Here is a 20,045-nt window from a genome sequence, read left to right on the forward strand (position 1 = left end):
GCATTCAAAATGGCTGGATGCCCACATAATGCCGACCATCACAGCCCCAGTCGTCGCAGACACACTCCGGAGAATCTTTGCAACACATGGATTACCAGAGGCAGTGGTCACGGACAATGGGCCCACGTTCACAAGTGGGGTTTTCCAAGAATTTATGGAGAGAAATGGGATCCGACATATCTGCACAGCACCCTACCACCCTGCCTCCAATGGCTTAGCGGAGCGCGCCGTGGAGACGCTGAAAGACGGTCTAAAAAAAATGCCAGGTCTTTCCATAGAAAAGAGGCTCTGCCGTTTCCTGTTTCAGTATCGCATCACGCCTCATACAACCACAAGCTTGTCCCCAGCGGAGTTGCTGATGGGGAGGAAGCCCAGATCTCATCTGGACCTTCTTCGCCCAGATGTGGGAGCCAGAGTCGCCCAGTCACAAGGTGGGCAGAAGGTGAGACATGATCTACATGCCAGAGGCTGTGTTTTCAGGCAGGGAGACCGTGTGTATATCAAAAACTTTACGGGTGGCTCACGGTGGCTGCCTGGCGTCATTCACCACAGTTCAGGGCCAGTATCTTTTGTGGTGGAGTTGTTGGATGGCAGACAAGTTCGCAGGCACAAGGATCATGTGAGAGCCCGCACGGATGGAGCTGAGAAGAGGGCTCAGAGTGGTTCGCACGCACATGGTGGAGACAGGGCTGTGGACATTGTGGGGCCTCAGAGTGGTTCACCCGAAGGGGAAGTCGTGTCAGCAGCCCCTGAGATCGGGATTGGTTCTTCAGTATCACCAGAAGGGCTGGTGGAGCAATCTAAGTCACCTGAGCCGAACCCGGTCACAGGAGCTCAGCAGGCTCCTAGCCTAGAGAACCCAGCAGCAGGACTGAGAAGGTCAAAGAGGCAGCACAAGCCCCCTGATAGACTGAATTGTTAAAATAATGTGGTGTTGAATTCTCCCTCTCTTTTTGTATTTATGCATAATTGCTATGTTGTGGGTTTTTGCTTAAGGGGGGGGAAGTGTTATAGACAGTGTTGTTGTTAATGTATGTTTGGGGGCGTTGAACCCCGGAACCTTCAGAGGTTTTTCAGGGTTCTCCCTGCCGGAATGTTATGTGTGGGACAGTTTCCTGTATGTGTGCGACTAGCTGTGGTTGTTTCTAAAAGTGGTCAGTAAACGTCCTAAAACTAGCACTTGAGTTCCCGAGCATTTTTATCCTGAGGTTATAACAGTTTGTGAGGGACCAAGCAGCCAAAGCAAAGAGGACACAAGCAAAAATATCTTCAAAAAGGGTTTTCTTTATTTTAACCCTCAAAAAGTCCAAAATTAACAAAATTCAAAACCATACTTAGCAGGCCCATAAAACAGGTCAACTAAATATAACTCTACAAAAAGTAATTTCCAAAAACTTAAACAACAAAGTGAGACACAACTTAACTCACAAACTGACCTAATTAAAAAGACACATGAGGGTAGCTTTTATAATGATTTGGCCAAACCATTTGAACACAATAGGGGGAAAACAAAAACACACACTAATATTAACTAAGCACAGAATAACCCAACTAAACCTAAAACACCCCTGCTCCTGGTAAGCCCATGGTTGATCCTGCTGAGCAGGCATTTTGTCCCCAGAGTCCTCAGCCACGCCTTTTGCCCAGACAGGAAACAGCCACCGCCCAAACCCAGGTAACTCAAAGAAAGAGAAACATAATTAATATAACAAAACATTTTAGAAAAACCATACAATGCTACTATGTGCGCGCCTCATAATACCAGTGTTAGGTTTAACCAAATGATTAATGAATTATATTAATGAAGAATACTGCAAAGCAAAATAATAAAGTGAAAAATGGACTAATTTACCCCTGTGTGGCTGCTGCCATCACACACCCCCCCTCTTCAGGACTCTTGCTGGTACAGCGAGAGAGGAAGTCGGCGGTAACGTTGTTCTTCCCAGGAATGTGCTTGATGACAAACCGGAAAGGTTGCAGAGTAAGGTACCATCTTGTGATCCTTCCGTTCTTATCTTTCATCTTTTCCATCCACTGAAGTGCACTGTGATCCGTCTCCAGGGTGAATTCTCTTCCAAGAAGGTAGTACCTGAAGGAATCAAGGGCCCACTTGATTGCAAGGGCCTCCTTTTCCACTGTTGAATATCGAACCTCTCTCGGGAACAGCTTTCGGCTGATATAAGCAACAGGATGACGTTCTCCTTCCAAACCTTGAAGTAGCACTGCTCCCAGACCCCTATGAGATGCATCCGTTTGAAGGAAAAAGTGCTCATTAAAGTCTGGACTGTACAAAACTGGTTCGCTACTCAGTGATTGACCGATGTCCTTGAAAGCTGCTATAGCCTCCTCTGTCCAGTTAATCTGATTAGGACACTTGATGCCTATCAAGTCCGTTAGTAGAGCTGCCCTGGTGGAGAATCGTGGTATGAACCGACGATAAAAGCCTGCCATGCCCAAAAAGGATCTTAGTTGCTTCCTTGTCTGTGGGAGAGGACAAGACTCAATGGCTTGGATCTTACTGACCTGAGGCTTGATCACCCCATTCCCAATCACATGGCCCAGGTACGCAGTCTCAGCAGAGGCAAAAACACACTTAGAGGGGTTCACCGTCAACCCAGCAGTGCCAAGACGGTCGAAGACAGCATGCAGATGTTCCAAGTGTTCCTCCCATGTGGTGCTGTAGATGACAATATCATCAAGATATGCAGATGCAAAATCTGAGAAACCACATAGTACTTGGTCCATTAATCTCTGAAAGGTTGCTGGAACCCCATGCAGCCCGAATGGCATCACTGTAAATTGGAAGAGACCCCAAGGTGTTCGAAAGGCAGTCAACTTCTTTGATCGCTCCGTTAGTGGCACCTGCCAATATCCCTTGCACAGGTCAAGTGTGGTCAAGTACTTTGCCTTCCCCAGCCGTTCCAGCAAATCATCAATGCGTGGTGTGGGGTATGAATCAAACAGTGATATTGAGTTTAGGTACCTGAAGTCTATACAGAACCTCATGCTTTCATCCTTCTTTGGCACCAGGACCACTGGATTACACCACTCACTCTTTGATGGCTCAATGATCCCCAAGGACAACATGAGGTCGACTTCCTTCTTCAGGGATATTAGCAGACGTTCAGGGATCCTGTAGCTCAAACGCTTTACTGCGACGCCCTCTTTAATGACAATGTCATGCTCAACAATATCTGTTCGGCCAGGATTCACTTGAAGCACCTCAGAGTTGCATGCAGCTCTCACCTGAAGCTGTTTATCATCTGGCAGATGACTAAGGTCAAAATCTACCACATCAGCAGAAGGCAAGTATTGCTCACCAACCTCTTCTTCCTCTGGCACACCCCTTATGAGCATCACCTCTGCTGTCTTTTCAGGGCGCTGCGCCCATTCCTTCAATAGATTTATGTGCAGAACCCTGCTGGAGCGTGGCTTTCCAGGGATGAACACTTGGTAAGTAGTGGACCCCAATTTCTTCTGAACCTCAAAGGGCCCTTGCCACTTAGCCAATAGCTTGTTGTTGTCAGTGGGGAGGAGCACCAACACCTTTTGTCCAGGACTAAAAGACCTCTGACGAGCTGCTCGGTCATACCAAAACTTCTGCTTCTGCTGGATTTTGGTCATATTTGACTGAGCAAGCTCACTCATTTTCTGCAGTCGCTCCCTCATCTGCACAACATAGGAAACAATGTTAACAGAGTCCATCTTTTCCTTGCCTCCCTCCCAGATGTTTCTTAGGAGGGCTAGAGGTCCTTGTACCTCATACCCATACAAAAGTTCGAACGGAGAGAAACCAGTGGAGGCTTGTGGCACTTCCCTGTAGGCAAAGAGAAGATAAGGAAGCCACTGATCCCAATCAGCACCATTCTTATCTACCACCTTCCGGAGCATCTGCTTCAGAGTCTGATTGAACCGTTCTGTTAGCCCATCAGTCTGAGGATGGTATGGGGTGGTCCTCAGGCTTCTAATGCCCAGCAGCTTGTACACCTGTTTTAGTAAGTTGGACATAAAGTTACTCCCCTGATCAGTCAGTATTTCCTGTGGGAACCCTACTCTTGCAAAGAGCTGTACAAGGCAGAAAGCTACTGATTTTGCCTTGATGGATTTCAGTGGGAAGACCTCTGGATATTTAGTTGCGTAATCAGTGATTACAAGCATATAGCGATTCCCTGACTTACTCTTCTCAACAGGTCCAACAATATCCATTCCGAGGCGCTCAAATGGGGTACCAATAATAGGCAGTGGTTGGAGTGGAGCTTTGGAAGGGACTTTGGAGGATGTCATCTGGCACTGAGGACAGCTCTTACAGAAGTAGGCTACATCTCTATGGAGGCCAGGCCAGAAAAAATGTTGTTTAATACGAGCTGTGGTTTTGTGCTTACCAAGGTGGCCAGACCAGGGAATAGAGTGTCCCAAATTAAGCACAGTTTCTCTAACCTCTTGGGGGACCACTAGCTTCAGAAGTGAGCCCATCTGATGGTAAAGTATGCCATTTTGCAAGACATAGTCACTTTTGTTAATGCCTGCCTCCTCTACTTGGTCCTTGTCTATTGCTCGCTGAAAACAGGAAGCTAAACTAGCATCAGTTTTTTGCAACTCTATTATATTGCCAGGAATTTGAAGTCCCAAAGGCAAGTCTGGGTCAGTATGCATTTCTGGGTGTACTATAGTATGCTGGAACTTCTCCTGTCTCCTCTGTCTGCGACTTTTCCGAGGCTTCACAAGTGCAACTTCCCATTCCTCATCAAAAAATGGCAAGGCACTGAAAACTTCTGAGGTTTCACTAAATTTTTGAGCTTGGGCTCTAGTAACAGCCACATTGCATTGATGATTCTGGTCTGACTCCAACAAATCAAAAAGCACTGGAAAATCTCGTCCCAGAATAGCTGAATAAGGCAGGTTATCAACCACCCCAACATTTAAAAGGTAAGTCTGTCCATTCACTTTAATGTACATGTCAGCTGTTGAGTACATCTTCTCATCTCCGTGCACACAACAAATGGGGATGGTATCACTGACACGGACAATATTGGGGGGCACAAAATCTCTGTGTATCAGTGTACGAGAACTGCCAGAATCAAGCAAAGCTCTTAAAGTTGTTCCATTAGCTTCAATTTTTATCATTTTAACAGTCTGGTCACACTGGAGCCCATGTTCAGCATGTGAACGTGGCATGAAACACATTTGAACCATCTTAGCTGAGGTTTTTGGGCACATTGGCTTTGTGTGGCCCTCTAACCCACAGAGGTAACAAACAATCTTTTTTGAATTTTTTAATGGTCTGCCAGCAAACTGGTTCTCACCCACAGGAGTTTTTTCTGCTGACAATGGCCTTTGATGATACATCTGGGCTGATTTGGGGCCTTCCTTTGGCATTTTATTTGCATTACAGGTCCAAGGTTGCCCTTTCCTCCTGGCAGCTACAAACACTTCTGCCAGCTCAGCTGCCTTCGCTGCAGAAGACGGATTGTGCTCTCGAATCCAAACCTGTAGCTCAGGGGACAACATTCTCAAATATTGTTCAAGGATGATTATTTCACCAATTTCTTGGTTCGTTTTACCTTTTGGCTGAATCCATTTCCCGTACAGATCTTTAAGTCGAGCATACAACTCCTTAGGGTTCTCATCAAGCCTGACTTCCAGTGAACGGAATCGCTGCCTGTAGGTCTCCGGGTTAACATCATACTTGGACAAAATTGCAGCTTTAACTTTGTCATAGCTGAGAGAGTCATCAATATCCATATGAACGTATGCCCCTCTTGCCTTGCCCGTTAGCAGTGGTATTAATCGAAAAACCCAGTCTGTTTTTTCCCAACGATATGCTAAGGCAATGCGTTCAAATGTAGTCAAAAAATGCTCAATATCATCACTATCAGTCAACTTTTCCAGTCTGGGTTCATGCAATGAAAACTGACCTGATAATGACTGACTGGATTCAGCTTGAGCTTGAGGAGAACTAGGAATGTGAGGTAGCTCCCTTGACTCTGGTGACTCTGTGGTAGGTAATGGTAGCTCTGGTACTGGTGATGTCCGGGACTGCACCTCTAACTGTAAAAGCTGAAACTGATGTTGCAATGCTTTGAATTTTTGTTCTTGTCGTGCAGTTACCTCTTCTTGCCTTGCTTCCCGAGCCTCCTGTTGACCCATATGAGCTTGCAATATTGACATCAGATCTGACAGAGATGGCTCCCTTTCTTCAACCTCAGTGCTCTCCACCATTTCAGAGACTCCAATTTCCTCCTCAGCATCAGCTTCCTTCTGAACAGTTACTCCTTTCTTCTTTTCCACCTTTCCTCCACGATGCATTTTTCTTTTTTTTTTTTTGGGGGTGAAAAAGCCTCAAAGAAAAAAATACTGTGTCCTCAACTGGCAGATCCCACTGCTGCCACCAATTGTGAGGGACCAAGCAGCCAAAGCAAAGAGGACACAAGCAAAAATATCTTCAAAAAGGGTTTTCTTTATTTTAACCCTCAAAAAGTCCAAAATTAACAAAATTCAAAACCATACTTAGCAGGCCCATAAAACAGGTCAACTAAATATAACTCTACAAAAAGTAATTTCCAAAAACTTAAACAACAAAGTGAGACACAACTTAACTCACAAACTGACCTAATTAAAAAGACACATGAGGGTAGCTTTTATAATGATTTGGCCAAACCATTTGAACACAATAGGGGGAAAACAAAAACACACACTAATATTAACTAAGCACAGAATAACCCAACTAAACCTAAAACACCCCTGCTCCTGGTAAGCCCATGGTTGATCCTGCTGAGCAGGCATTTTGTCCCCAGAGTCCTCAGCCACGCCTTTTGCCCAGACAGGAAACAGCCACCGCCCAAACCCAGGTAACTCAAAGAAAGAGAAACATAATTAATATAACAAAACATTTTAGAAAAACCATACAATGCTACTATGTGCGCGCCTCATAATACCAGTGTTAGGTTTAACCAAATGATTAATGAATTATATTAATGAAGAATACTGCAAAGCAAAATAATAAAGTGAAAAATGGACTAATTTACCCCTGTGTGGCTGCTGCCATCACACAGTTATAATAAAATTTTATTTGATCTGTGTACTGCATTTGAAACAGATGGCCACATTGTCCATAGAAACTGCTGGTGTTGGTACAAAGGCTCCTGTCTTGTCTTCATAGGAGAATTCTCCCCATCCTCAGCCATCCTTCATGGGGTCTTTCCCATATTCTCAATCTAAATGGCATCCCTGGGTCAAGATAATCCATTTATACAGTCATGTGGAAAAGAAAGTTGTCACTTTCTAAATCGTCTTGTAAAACACTCAGTAGGCTCTCATTGCTTTCATGGGAATTAAGTGGCTAAATAGGTGTTGCTCATCAAAATAAGACCATGCAATGGTTGCAAAAGCACCATGAGCTACATCTAAGATGCTACAGAAGTTAGCATGTTAAATGCTTAAGTTCATGACAGTACAATCAGAAAAACATTGAACAAGTATGGCTTCTTTAGAAGCTATACAAGGAAAAGGCCTCTCGTCTCTAAGAAAAGCACATGGCAGAACAGCTTAGGTTTGCAAAGCTGCATCAAAGGGATAAAACCATAAGACAGATAATGGTCATAATGCTGTGAGTTATGTACTGATAGGCTGTTTGGTTTTCTCCAAACAACTCATACTGACTGTCACAAAGCTAGAATAATTTTCCCAAAGTGAGGAGCTGTTATTCTAAAGGATGTTTTCATCTTTGGGACACAAATTCTCCTCTTAAAATATTCTCCAATTTTATGCTGCCATCAATTCAAAGAGTACCACAGGCACCTCTGACACAATGCTATCTTACATACAAAGCACTCCATTGATTGCAGCAGTGTTCTAAACCTGCACAATTAATGTTTTGGCAAAAGAGCACAACAACATTCAGAAGGGCAATGGTATATTTACATATATAAAAATATATTTATTTACAATATATTTATTGTAGAGTCCTAATTTCCACTGCCATGCAGACAATCAGCTCAGTGATCCTACGCCAGAGGTCCTTTCATCAGGCCCAAAAAAGGATCTTTTTTTTTTATTTATATATATTTTATTTTAAAAACACCACAAATGTCATCCATGCTTTCGCATCTTCATGTTTGGACTGCTATATTTCCTGCTTTCAGTGGCTGTAGCCCAGGAGCTAGAGCAGGTCAGCTACTAATCAGAGGGTCGGTGGTTTGATCCCCGGGCAAGGTACTAAGCCCAAGTTGCTCTCCGATACATCCACTGGAATATCAGTGTTAGAAAATGCTTGAGCATAGAAAAAAGTGCTTGCGTGAATGAGGCTATAAAGTGCTTCGAGTGCCCATGCCACTCTAAGTGGTTCACCAGCAACCTGGTGGATGCTAAGAGGTTTACACCAGAAATAGTTGCTCATTTGCACGATCAGCTTGGTAAGAGCAGGTTTCGAAAAAGTTAAAACTTTCTGTTACAAACACAGCTGTGTGCCAACCTAGACCTTGCTGCTTCTTCATATCAATTGTATTTACAAAATGTGCAACTCTATAATATATACCAAATATGACCTGGGGTTGAAGTTAAAGGTACATGTAAACATAATGAAGAGTTGTCTGTGAAGGTTCTCAGTCATCCAGGTCATTGTAGTCTAAGGAGCTTGAAAAGAAAAGTGTCTGGACTTCTTTAAGTTGCTTGAAGACGTTTCACCTCTCATCAGAGAAGCTTCTTCAGTTCTAAGGGTCAAAAGGTGGAGAGTCCCAGATTTAAACCCAGTGGGAGTTTCCCCCCAAAGAGGGACAAAAGGACCCCCTGATGATCCTCTACCTAATCACATGAGCCAAGGTGTGAAAACGGGTGTGGGTCACAATCAGCCAGGGTTTCAGGTGAGCTCATTGTGAAACCTGGCCCCACCCTATCGTGTGATTTCCTGAGTTCTGGAAGAGTTCTGGAAATCTGAAAGATAACAGGAGTTAGAGTCAGAACTGTAGAACTGAAGAACTGTAAGAATAAAAAATGACCTTTATACAAAAAGGGGAAGATGGTAAAGGGTTTTAGAAGACCTGCACTCAAAAAAATGAAACGTTGACTTTAATTAAAATTATTTTGTCAACAGGTTCCACGAAATTGAATTGTGTTAGTTTAAAGCAAAAGTCTTTAGGTCATCTAATTTAATAAACTTGCATTAAAGTAAAACAATCCTTTTGAAGTGAGCCAATTTTATAAATCTATTTAGGATTAATTAACAAGCAATATTTAAGACCACCTAAAACAAGTTATGTTGTATGGACATAAATTATGTATTTACAGGTTAGATAGATTAGATTCGTTTTGTGAACACATTTCTTGTTTGTGGTATTTAAATGTTAAATTTAAGTTAGATTAATTAAAATATTATATTTTCAGCGAAATTGTGCTTTACTAATTAGTTTTACACAAATCTATTTTGTCAACAGGTTCCACACAAATGAATTTAATACAAGCCACTTATTTTCTTTAATTTCCTTTATTGCCAAGACATTCATTAAACATTTCTTTAACAAAACAGCTGCACCACACATTATTAACCCATTAAGGTTAGTAACTAATAGTATGCACACAGATGCACCATAAAAATAACGATTTTAAATTAAATGTCTCTGCCAGAAACAGAAGAAAAAACATTTAAGATCACATAATAGGTTGACCACAAAACCTTTAACAAATCAAAATGAACTATTCACCTTAACAGCCACAATCCTGGACGGCATCCCATGACAAATTTGTGAAGAACAGAATAAACAGGTTCCAGTCACCAGGTTAGATAAAAAAAAAAAAAGTAATAATAATAATAATAAAAACAAATAGTCTACTAATATTCCCAAAATGATATCACCATCCCAAATAAAACTTGAATAAAATATGCAAACATTATGATCTGACAATAAAACAGCTTGCCAGTTTTCAGTTTTTTGCAGCAGCTTAACAGAACTCATTTAACACTTGCCACTGACAGCATTTATTTTACCACTGTATAGGGAAAAAACTCAAGTGGCAAACATTTTAACATGGAAAGAATTGTTCTTTTTTAAAATGCGGCAAAATGCACATTCATCCTGTATCGTCTCTCAATGAAACCATTTAAATCTAAATACTTTGAATAATCTTTTAGTAGGCCCTAAACCCCCCCGCCCCCAAAAAGAGTAAAATCTCTGTAATTGCAATTGTTTACAAACAAATGTTTTAAATCTCTCTCAAATTTTGGTTCCCCCCCCCACCAAAAAAAACAACAACATTTTTTAAACCAAATTTCCATTTTATTCGCCTCCCAAAAACTTCTGTCCATCTGACAGAACATTCATCCAAATAAAAGAAGGGTTGGATTATTCATACAGTTTATTCTTGAGCATCTGTACCTTTGTTGAGAGTCTGCTGGCATCCAGATGAAGGAAGACCTTCTGAAGTACCTCAAAGAAAGCTTTCAGTTCCCGAGGATAACTGAGATTGAGTGCATATATCACACCCATTAAGACCGCACACGCAGAGGCCATGTCTCCCAGGTCATGCAGAACTTCAACACCCTCGATGGTTATACCCACATCAGCTGGAGGAGTGCTGGCATCACCTCCTTCAACACTGATGGTGAAGATACCAAGGGTAATTTGTTCCAGCTCCCTTTGAACAGCTGTAGCATCAGAATCCTTTAAAACAGAGAGTAAAACAAAAACCCATCGCATTGGGAATTAGACACAAAAACACAGAAAAATGCATCCTTAAAAAAAAAAAAAAGCCAAAGTCACCCTTTAATGAAATAAACACAATATCAGGAAGACTAATGATTCTGCACCCTGGTGCGCCATTATTTTCGACTACAGTTTTAACAAAAAATGTTAAATAAATAAATACTAAATAGAATCACCATTATATATATATGCATCCTCTAAGTATTATGTATTACTAACTTTTTAGTATTGGATTGCATTACATTGCATAACTCTTCCTGAAATGTGTGTATACATAAAGATTCCTGTTGAAAGATTTTATTATGTTTATGTATAGAAGTACATTTCATTTGAGGTTCTCTAGATGTGTTTGCTCTTTTTACTAGAGAAGTTACACTGTGCAAGCTCAGCACGAAGTCTATGCCATTGTATGTTATCTCTTCCTGCATGTGATGAAGTCTCTACTGTTATATGTTATCTCTTCCATTCATGTGACTGTGACGCAAACATGCTTGAGTATAAATAAAGGGTGGTGACTGCTGCGGAGTGTGAGTCTCCGTTTGAACTCTCACCCATGTGCACGTTAAACCTGCAAACCTGTCTGAGTGTCATTTATTCTGACCTGAGTTGCATTACAGGAAAACTCCTAACATTACCCCAAAGCATTTAAACAGATTCCATGCAAATTATAACAATGTGACAACATTAGTTATTCAAGATTTGGTTTAATACAGATAAAGACTACGCTAAAATTACCAACCAGGTATTCTTTAAAGAGGATGCTTGGGTCTTCATTTAGGTAAAGAGGTAGTGCCCTGAGGACACACTCCCTCCTCTTTTCAATAGTTTCATTCTGGAGAGAGTGACAGAGGTACAGAAAGAGAAAACAGAAATACTTTAGAATGACACAAACTGACAGTATATGCAAAATGAATGACATATCCACTGCTGACACAGACATGTACACAAGACCAATTAATGATCACATGAATATTTAACATGTGGGCAGGGTTTCCACCATATTATACATATCCATATTAAGCAACAGAGGGAAAGACAAACTAATACGGCATCTTTTTTTGCATACCAAAATGGAACTTACAGGTACTATACACTAGCTGTTTAAATTTGAAAGTGATCTTATAATGCCATAACATTTTGCTGCGAACAGAAAAACGCACCTGTGTGGCTGGGGCCAAAATTTGCCTGATTTTCCTCCCTGCAGCGCCTCCTTTATTCTTGAAGACTTTTATTAGTTGGTCAGTGTATTGGTCAAGTTGTGCAAGAAACCTCGGAACCAGTGGAGCAGTAGTAATCCTTACAAATTCTGCTTCTACCTAAAAACATGTCAACAAACACAACATACTGTACTGTAACTATATTTATATATACTATACGTACACATATACATACTACTGGAGCCATTACAGCTTTTATTGTTATTTATAAAGATTCATACCTCAGCCACACTAAATAGTCCTGGCCATCTGATCTTGAAGTCGGCGATCATGGGATTGTTTTTGACAAGTTCCTGCCTCCTGTATGCAAAGGTCCTGGCCATCTTCTCTTTGATAACTATCTCATTATGCTTCTTCTTGACCTCAGTTAGCAATGCCAATCTCTCCCTTTCAAGGCTGTCCTGGGTCTCTCCAGCCGGATAAGGAGGACAAAAATTTACCTCTGCCTTTCTAGGTTTTTTGACAGCATATGCTGGGTGACATCGATCGGTTGGTTTGTGCTTGAGGGAATTAATGCTCACTTCTGGGCACCCCAAGTTTCTAAGCTTTGTCCTATAATTTGCCATCTTGTACTTGAGGCTAATCTTCCATCCGTAGAAACCACTGAAAGATCCTTGTTCTCTTAAGCATGGATGTGCTTTGATTAAAGCTTCAGCAACAGATTCTATTTCCAAGTTTGAAGGATATGCCTTAAACGTCATGATTTTCTCAGCTAGAGCTTCTAAAATGTCTGACTTAAGTTTGTGTCCTGGGTTCAGAAGAATTCCATTTGATATGAAAGCCTGGTTTGCACTTTGAAGTTGCATCTCCACGTCATACGGAAACTTTGGTATTTGGAATTCTGCAGGCCACTGAGATCGAGCAGTTTCGGAGTCAGAGGATGAAAGTAATAGTGTGTCAGAAGATGATAGTGACGTTTCTTCCCCACTTTGGTTCATCCCAACTTCACCAAAGTCTGAAGCATCAGTCAGACAGATGACTTTCACTGTGCTCTTGTCCTGAATATCATCCATTCGTTTAAGGTTGATAAACTTATTATCAAAGTCACTGTCCATGTACTGGAGTCTAATGTCCCCCTGAATATCAAACTGACGTTTGCTCTCATCTGAAAGATCCTCCACAGACTTTGGCATGCCCGATGCTATCGTCAGTTTTTCAGTATTGTTGGAACCAAGGATGATCCGCAGTTTTACTGGTTCAGCCATCATTCGATTCCGTGCTTCAGTCTAGAAAAGAAAAAATATATATACATGAACATAAATCCAGTAACTACGTACAAAATTGAAAGTATTAAAATTGAGATGTCAACATGTTTCACAACGGTACTTAACAGAGAAGTGAGAAAAATTCTGGCTAATCTCAACATAAACACAGATTAAAGGTTTTCTTGTCTAGAAGATGTACTGATGGGCCTAACAGACTGTTAGATTCAACAAGTCACAAGGAGTTAGTGGCTGAACATCACAATAAAGCCAGATGCTACTTTAGGTGCTTATGCCAGTGAGATTAAAGTGCATATTGAGTAAGGTATTAATTACAGCTGTTTACTCACATATTCATTGTGTGCTTTTGATGTAAGGATATCTTTTCAATGTAACCATTCGAAGGGGACCAATGAAGTAGTCATTTAATGGGTACTTCTCTGCCAGTTCATCATATGTTATCAGGGACATTTTGCCACTTGTACATGGTTGCAGTTCAAAGGCCCGGTAGTGCTCCCTAAACCAAGACGAAAACTTGCTGACAATGAAATTCAGTGTACCCTGAACAACACATAATCTGATTATCTCTCCAAATTCAGGCAGCCCATCAGTAAAACCACAGATAACGATTATTCTATTTCTGTAGTTGATCCCTCTATAGTCTGCACTTTTAGTCATGTTTACTTCTGTCATGTCAGGATACATCTTTTTGATAGGCAGAGAAATGTCATCTTTCAGAACCTCAAGTGGAACTCTTGATGCACTTGACACTTCAACTCCAGATTTCTGTGGATGTAATGAGTGTAAGTGATAGGCAATCAGCATTTGATGTTTCCTTGACAGTGTTAGAGCAACATTCTTGAAACACTTGGTATGATGAGCCACTTCCTTGAAAAAACTGTGTTTTCCCTCAAATCGCATTGTCCATAATCCAACAAGAGGACCAAAACATCGGATCATCTGAGGGTAATGTTCCAAGTAGTGATGCTTTGGCAGAAGTTTTTTGTTGGGAAATGCTTCTTGATATTTCTGTCTGTGATCAGAAATTTTGAACTGAAGATATCCAATTGATTCTTCTGTATGGATCTGGGCAACAGCAAGTTCCACTATCTCCTTTAAATCCAAAATGATTTCCCACACTGGATCACCGTCAGGTATAACATCTCCAATCAAGAAGGGCAGCAATCTTAACGGAGTCCAATTTTCCGCTGCATTGCCACCTATTGTATTTTTTCTTAACAATGTTCGTGGAACAATATGTGGACGGTTTGTTTTATCTTTTCCCTTATAGGGAAAACTGACAATCACTTTATTTAAAGAGTCCAAAGTGATGTATTTTTTGGATATGAACATACCCAGACACTGTGCAAGTTCCACTGGAACAACACCTTCCAAAAGATCGTGGAGTATGTCAGGTGGATATCCAGTTGTCACATGAAAATGAGAAAGATTTTCCGTCAGCACACATGGCCTTTTTACTCCAACACAATGCTTTCCACTCTCTACTGCATGTTTGACATGTTCTTTGTGCAGGTCTTTGGATCGAAGAGTAAACTCTCCAGAAAGTACCGGTTTGGTCTGAAAGTCGCTGAAGCGTCCAGTGCAAAATCGACAAACATACTCTCCTGAAAAGCTCTCCACAAAACCTGCAATCCCATGAGCACCTAGATTGTCTGCAGCTACACACTGTACCATGCCTTTAATATTTTTTCCAATCTGTGGGACAAATACCCCATGCTCCTCCAAGACTGCCAAATCACACAAAAGAGGTTCAAGCACTTTTTCATACCCATATTCCTTGACGTAGCTGCTTTTACACAGTATTGCCAAGTAGATGGATGACAAAGAGGAGTGTTGGTCTTGGGATAAGTTGCTTAATATCCAGTACACTGCACAAAGTTTGTGCTTCTTTCTTGAAGTACCGAGAGGGTTGCATACTTCAAAATCATCAATGTAAAGCATCACGGTAATTCTCAATTCATCAGCAGACAGGAACTGATTTTGTTTGAAAAATTCTCCATCTTGAAATGATCTGTATTCTTGTTGCATACTTTCAGTTTCCTTGGATTGAGCATTGTAGTTTTCTACTATGTCATCTACTATACCATTCTTTGTTAGGAGCTGTTGTAGGGTCTGCAGTAATGGTATATATTGGTAGGTGTGGTTGCTCTCCTTATCCAAAATATATTCAATTGGTTCAACGACATGGAACTTTTTGCTGAAGTACTGTTTCCGCTTAAAAGCAGTTCCAAGTGTACCCATATGTCCAAGTGTTTTTGTCAGAGGGTTAGAGATGCAGACTGCAGAGGCCAAATCCTCAATTTCTTTCACATTAAGATTAATATGACTTTGCTTTGTACAAAAATCTGTAACTATGGCATTTATTGCAGTCAGGGATGCAGAACTCATCAGGAAGTGCAAGTCCTGCAAAAACTCATCCACTGCACTGCTTGGAACATGGAGTACATTTTCCAGCTTAAGCAACATCACTGCAAATTTCTCTTCTATCATCCTCTCATCACTTTTAGAGATCCCAGTCTGAGACAAGTCTTGCACTTCCACCTGGCCTTCGTCAAATACTTCACTGTCTTCATGTTCCCCTTCAGGAGCTGGCCTGTTAAAACGGTCTCTTACTGTTACTATTCCACCTTTAAAGTCACTGTAAGAATAACCAAGATGTTTTCTATTTTTATGTGATTTGAATGTTCCATAGATGTTTGTCATAAATGTACAACCCTTGAACACGCATGGGACCGTTTCATTTGCTTTCAGATGCAAATTTATGTGACTAAAATACTCCTTTTCAGAGGTAACTTCAGAGAATCCACAAACATGGCAGCTGAATGTGGCCAGTGACAATGTTTGCTGTGATTTCTCTCTGTTATGAATCCTACAAAAATGGGACCTGAGTGCATTCCATGACTTAAATGTGCATGGACAACTAATATATGGGCAAGGATATGGGCGCCAGTGCCCATAATCTGGATGTTTTAATCTATAATGTTTAAGTAATTGGCCCCTAGTTGAGGTCCTTGCACTGCAACCTTTACACTGCCACATTCAGATCTGGAGAAGACATAAAAGTAAAGTAAACAAAACTTAACTCGTAAAACAGTTTTTTTTGAAAAAAGTATGACAGTTCACATACCACATGCAAGCACAGGCATACCACATACACCACATCAGTATAAGAGGGAGCAGGTAAAGGCCAGGAAAAAACTTAAAAATTATTGATTGAATTACAAGTAAATAAAATCTTACTCAGAAGAAAAGCAAGAGATTGACACTGCCATGTGCCAACTTTCTATAGAAAAAATTATCAGGTCTGTTGACCTTCTGTCTGTCCAGTTATTTTTCGTCAATAATTTCATTTAAAAAAAATGTAGTGTTTATTTAACAAAATTTAATTTATAACCATGTTGATATGTATAACTCTGCTAGGAAACATGCTGTCTTTACAGACCATTTTCATATAATACAGATGACTGATAGAGCACAACAATGGTGTCACAGTGGCTTCTGGCCCTCAATTTTTGGATTTTAAATGTCACAACTTCATGCTATCATTGTTATGCTATTAGACATTTGTGTGATTCTCAAATTACAATAAAGCAATCTCAATAAAGCAAGTGGAAAAATATCCTAGAACCCCTTTAGCTAATCACTTTAACAAGCAAAGAAACATTAAAAATGTGTCTTACACATTCCGCAAAGTAAGGATATTAACATGTTAGCAGTTAATACAATTGTTTACAATAACCTGGGATAAACAGGCACACTAAATTTTATCATTTGTACTATTATATCTCATCTTATTCCCAGGTTTGCTCTATGAGGGACATACTTCATCTGTGCATCTATTCTGAGCGCAGTAAAAAAAAGAAATGCAAGCTCAAATGTTGCATTTTGTGGAGAAAATTATTTTGATCTTAGAAAAGTTTAATTTCAGCGAAAAAATTTCATTTCTGCATGCAAGAAATGTATTTCAGTGTTTGCTATTATCCATATACACACACAATGACAGCCCCTCTCGCTCAGTTGTTTGCATTTGCTCTTGATCAGATCCGCTCAACTCTCTGTACACCGTTTTAAATGTGCCACAAAACCAACCAATCACAGACTTGGATGCTAAAATTCTGATTGGCTGCTACAGTCTCCAATCAGCTTGCTAGCTACTACTTTCCAGAAACAAGGTCCAGAATGTAGCTAAATCGAGTTTGGAGAGCAGAGATCTGAGCAAGAGCAAATACCAACTAGTGATGGGATTTCCGGCTCTTTTTGCTCGGCTCACTAAAAAGAGCCGCCTCTTTCGGCTCCGAACCGGCTCTTCAGGTTGTTTTGTTGCTTTAATTAATTTATTATTCACAATAATATAAAATTATGCACAAAAGGAATTACTAACGTAAAAAAGTGGTTTTATTTATATATGTTTATATATAAATATATGCGGTGGCCCCTAGAGACAAAACACGTACAAACTCCAAAACACATTTCTAGCATGAACTGAACTTCCAAAGCAGAGCTACTAGATCACTTAAATTACACAATTGAAAGCATGTGTGTATTGTTTGTGTATTTATACACAGGCACTCAAATATATTCAAATAATTTAAAAAAAAGTTCATCTACCTGTTACTATCACACACCAAATCCGGTCGTTGGTACTTGCTGGATTGTGTAGCCACAAGATAACAAAAGCTCAACACTGTGCCCAGCATCCTGGAGCACTTCTGTTGTCTTTTGTAAGTGTTTTGAGTTTTTATGTGCTTCTGAGTTTTTACGTGCTTCGGAGTTTGTACGTGTTTTGGAGTTTGTACGTGTTTTTACGTGTTTTGGAGTTTGTACGTGTTTTGGAGTTTGTACGTGTTTTTACGTGTTTTGGAGTTTGTACATGCTTCAGAGTTCGTACGTGATTTGAAGTTTGTATGTGCTTTGTCTCTAGGGACCACTGTAAATATACTTTTATTTATTCACGCCACATAAAATGTAATAAATAAATCATATAATACAAAAATCAACTATTCACATTTCAACTTTTAACTATTTAAATTTTCAGCTGTTTCCTTTTACAAATTTAAAGTGAAAACAACACAAAACACTGCAAAACACAAATATAAATTATAATATGAAAACAAAAAGAACATGCACATTCTCTGTCATATGGGCCCGCATGAATCCGCACTTTCTGAATCCTTTATCATCTGCAACCGAAAATAGTTGTGGATGATTACTATACCTTTCTAATGTGAAGTTGTTGTCCCTGGCTCTCTTTCTCTCTCTCTCCTTCTGGCTCTGTTCCTGTGCTACTGAGTGTAACTACCGCCCCTCCCCCCTCTGCCCAGCGTAAAGCACAAGGCTCGCGTGCAGAGTGAAGCGGAAAAAAGTGCGAGAGAGAGGCTGAGAGAAAAAAAAACCCCCACGAGCCGTCACGGCTCGCGATAAGGAGCCGGCTCTCGTCGTTCACGTCAAAGAGTCGGCTCTAAGAGCCATTTCGTTCGCGAACGACCCATCACTAATACCAACAACTGAGTGAGAGGGGGTCACGTCGTGTCCAAATTCATGTGTAGATGGATAATTGCAAACAATACATTTCTTGCACGCAGCAATGAATTTGGTTCGCTCAAATTAAAATTTTATTCACTCAAGAATTTTTTTCTCAAAATGCAACATTTGCGCTTGAATTTTTTAAAAAAATTTTTTTTTACGTGCGCTCAGAATAGAGGCACAAAAATACCGCCCTAGATGTATACCTATACACACCAACTTTCCAATGGTCTCTCGGTTCCCTTGTTTGGATGACAGGATGAAATATCTGACATCTCTAACTTGTCTAAGACCCAGTAAAACTAACGCAGCACAAGCATAGACAACATATGTAACATGTCTTGTGCGACAAACACAACATATAACCATGCTCAATATGAAGATACTAGACAACATAGTCAAAGAAAGACGTGGTCTTACCTCTCACAAATGAAAATCCAACTGCAGCTTGCCGCCAAAACAACGTTTTTTCGATAAATTTCAAGTCTTGCGCATGAGCAGGCCCAAGCCTGTTATTCTTTGGTTTTTTATGACCTCTGTTGTTGGATTACTGCCACCTTGTGGATATATGAAGTATATCAATCCTAATTAACTTAAATTAAATGTTATGTCTTCAAGTAACACATTAGTCTTCTGTACAGACAATAATAGACACAATTATGTAGACTTTATTAGAAAAACATATTTTAACTCAACAAAGACATATATTTTAAGTAAAATGAAAATAAATAATTATTTTAAACTGAACAATTCATCCCGTTCATTTTTTTGAGTGTAGTGATACAAAACAACTGTTTTATCCTGTGAATAAAAGTATATGTTTTTGTCAGTGTACCATGGTAATAACAGAAGCGAAACGCAATATTGTGTCAGGACAATTCACTATTTATGCACAATAAACAAAGGAGCGACAATTTCTGTTCAGCGCCAGACTTGCATGTAACCTATATCACCAATTATGTTAAGAAAAATGACTCATTAACTACAACAGCAGACTGACCTTTGTGGAAATGCTTGGAGCAGACTAACCTGTGAGCTGGAGTGTTCTGGGACGTTATATTTTGTCTTTGAATGGCTGCAATCCAGTCGCGTCTTTGTTACTTCGGAAACATGGCTCGAACAATTTCTCTTCAACGACGTAATCCGATAACAACCGATCTCTTTACCCGTCGGCTTCCCGTGGCTGTCATGCGACCGGCTATTGCAGTTAATAATACAACAGCTTCTTGCCATTTTTTGTGTTTCTTTTTATCGCTGTATAACTGATTTCAATTGAAAGCCTGCGTGCGCTAGTACCTCTTGCCACGAGTTCCCAGAATTCTTTGCGGTCTTACCCCTGAGTGACGTCACATTTTCAATCTCTATAGTTAAAAGAACTTTAAACCAAC

At 40.3% G+C, this 20,045-nt stretch overlaps 1 protein-coding gene across 2 annotated transcripts; it reads right to left on the reverse strand.

Moving 5' to 3' along the window:
- Positions 1 to 10,204: 10,204 nt before the first annotated feature.
- LOC147330245 (sterile alpha motif domain-containing protein 3-like) lies at positions 10,205 to 19,177 on the reverse strand. 2 transcript variants are annotated; one of them, XM_086291910.1, is made up of 5 exons: positions 19,078 to 19,177; positions 12,133 to 13,137; positions 11,855 to 12,010; positions 11,434 to 11,526; positions 10,205 to 10,652 (listed from the first exon to the last, which is right to left on the reverse strand). In XM_086291910.1, the coding sequence occupies exons 2-5, from the start codon at positions 13,117 to 13,119 to the stop codon at positions 10,335 to 10,337; spliced, it is 1,554 nt and encodes a 517-aa protein (XP_086148036.1). In that variant the 5' UTR covers positions 13,120 to 13,137; positions 19,078 to 19,177; the 3' UTR covers positions 10,205 to 10,334. The 2 variants fall into 2 exon arrangements, with proteins under 2 accessions (XP_086148036.1, XP_086148035.1); XM_086291909.1 differs by lacking the exon at positions 19,078 to 19,177 and adding an exon at positions 13,464 to 13,642.
- Positions 19,178 to 20,045: the final 868 nt, after the last annotated feature.

The sequence above is a fragment of the Aulonocara sp. 'chitande type north' Nkhata Bay genome, linkage group LG5 (assembly GCF_057382095.1).
Source record: "Aulonocara sp. 'chitande type north' Nkhata Bay isolate Kocher_YH1m ecotype deep benthic linkage group LG5, A_spYH_male_GT1.1, whole genome shotgun sequence".
Classification (NCBI taxonomy): domain Eukaryota; kingdom Metazoa; phylum Chordata; class Actinopteri; order Cichliformes; family Cichlidae; genus Aulonocara; species Aulonocara sp. 'chitande type north' Nkhata Bay.

What these genes read in the sequence shown, in the direction of transcription:
- LOC147330245 (XM_086291910.1), bottom strand. Translation starts at nt 13,119, where the DNA reads ATGATGGCTGAACCAGTAAAACTGCGGATCATCCTTGGTTCCAACAAT. An exon ending in GACTATTTAGTGTGGCTGAG is followed by an intron (nt 12,011 to 12,132) that starts GTATGAATCTTT and finishes ACATGTTTTTAG; the next exon opens with GTAGAAGCAGAATTTGTAAG. An exon ending in TCCTCTTTAAAGAATACCTG is followed by an intron (nt 10,653 to 11,433) that starts GTTGGTAATTTT and finishes TCTGTTTTAAAG; the next exon opens with GATTCTGATGCTACAGCTGT.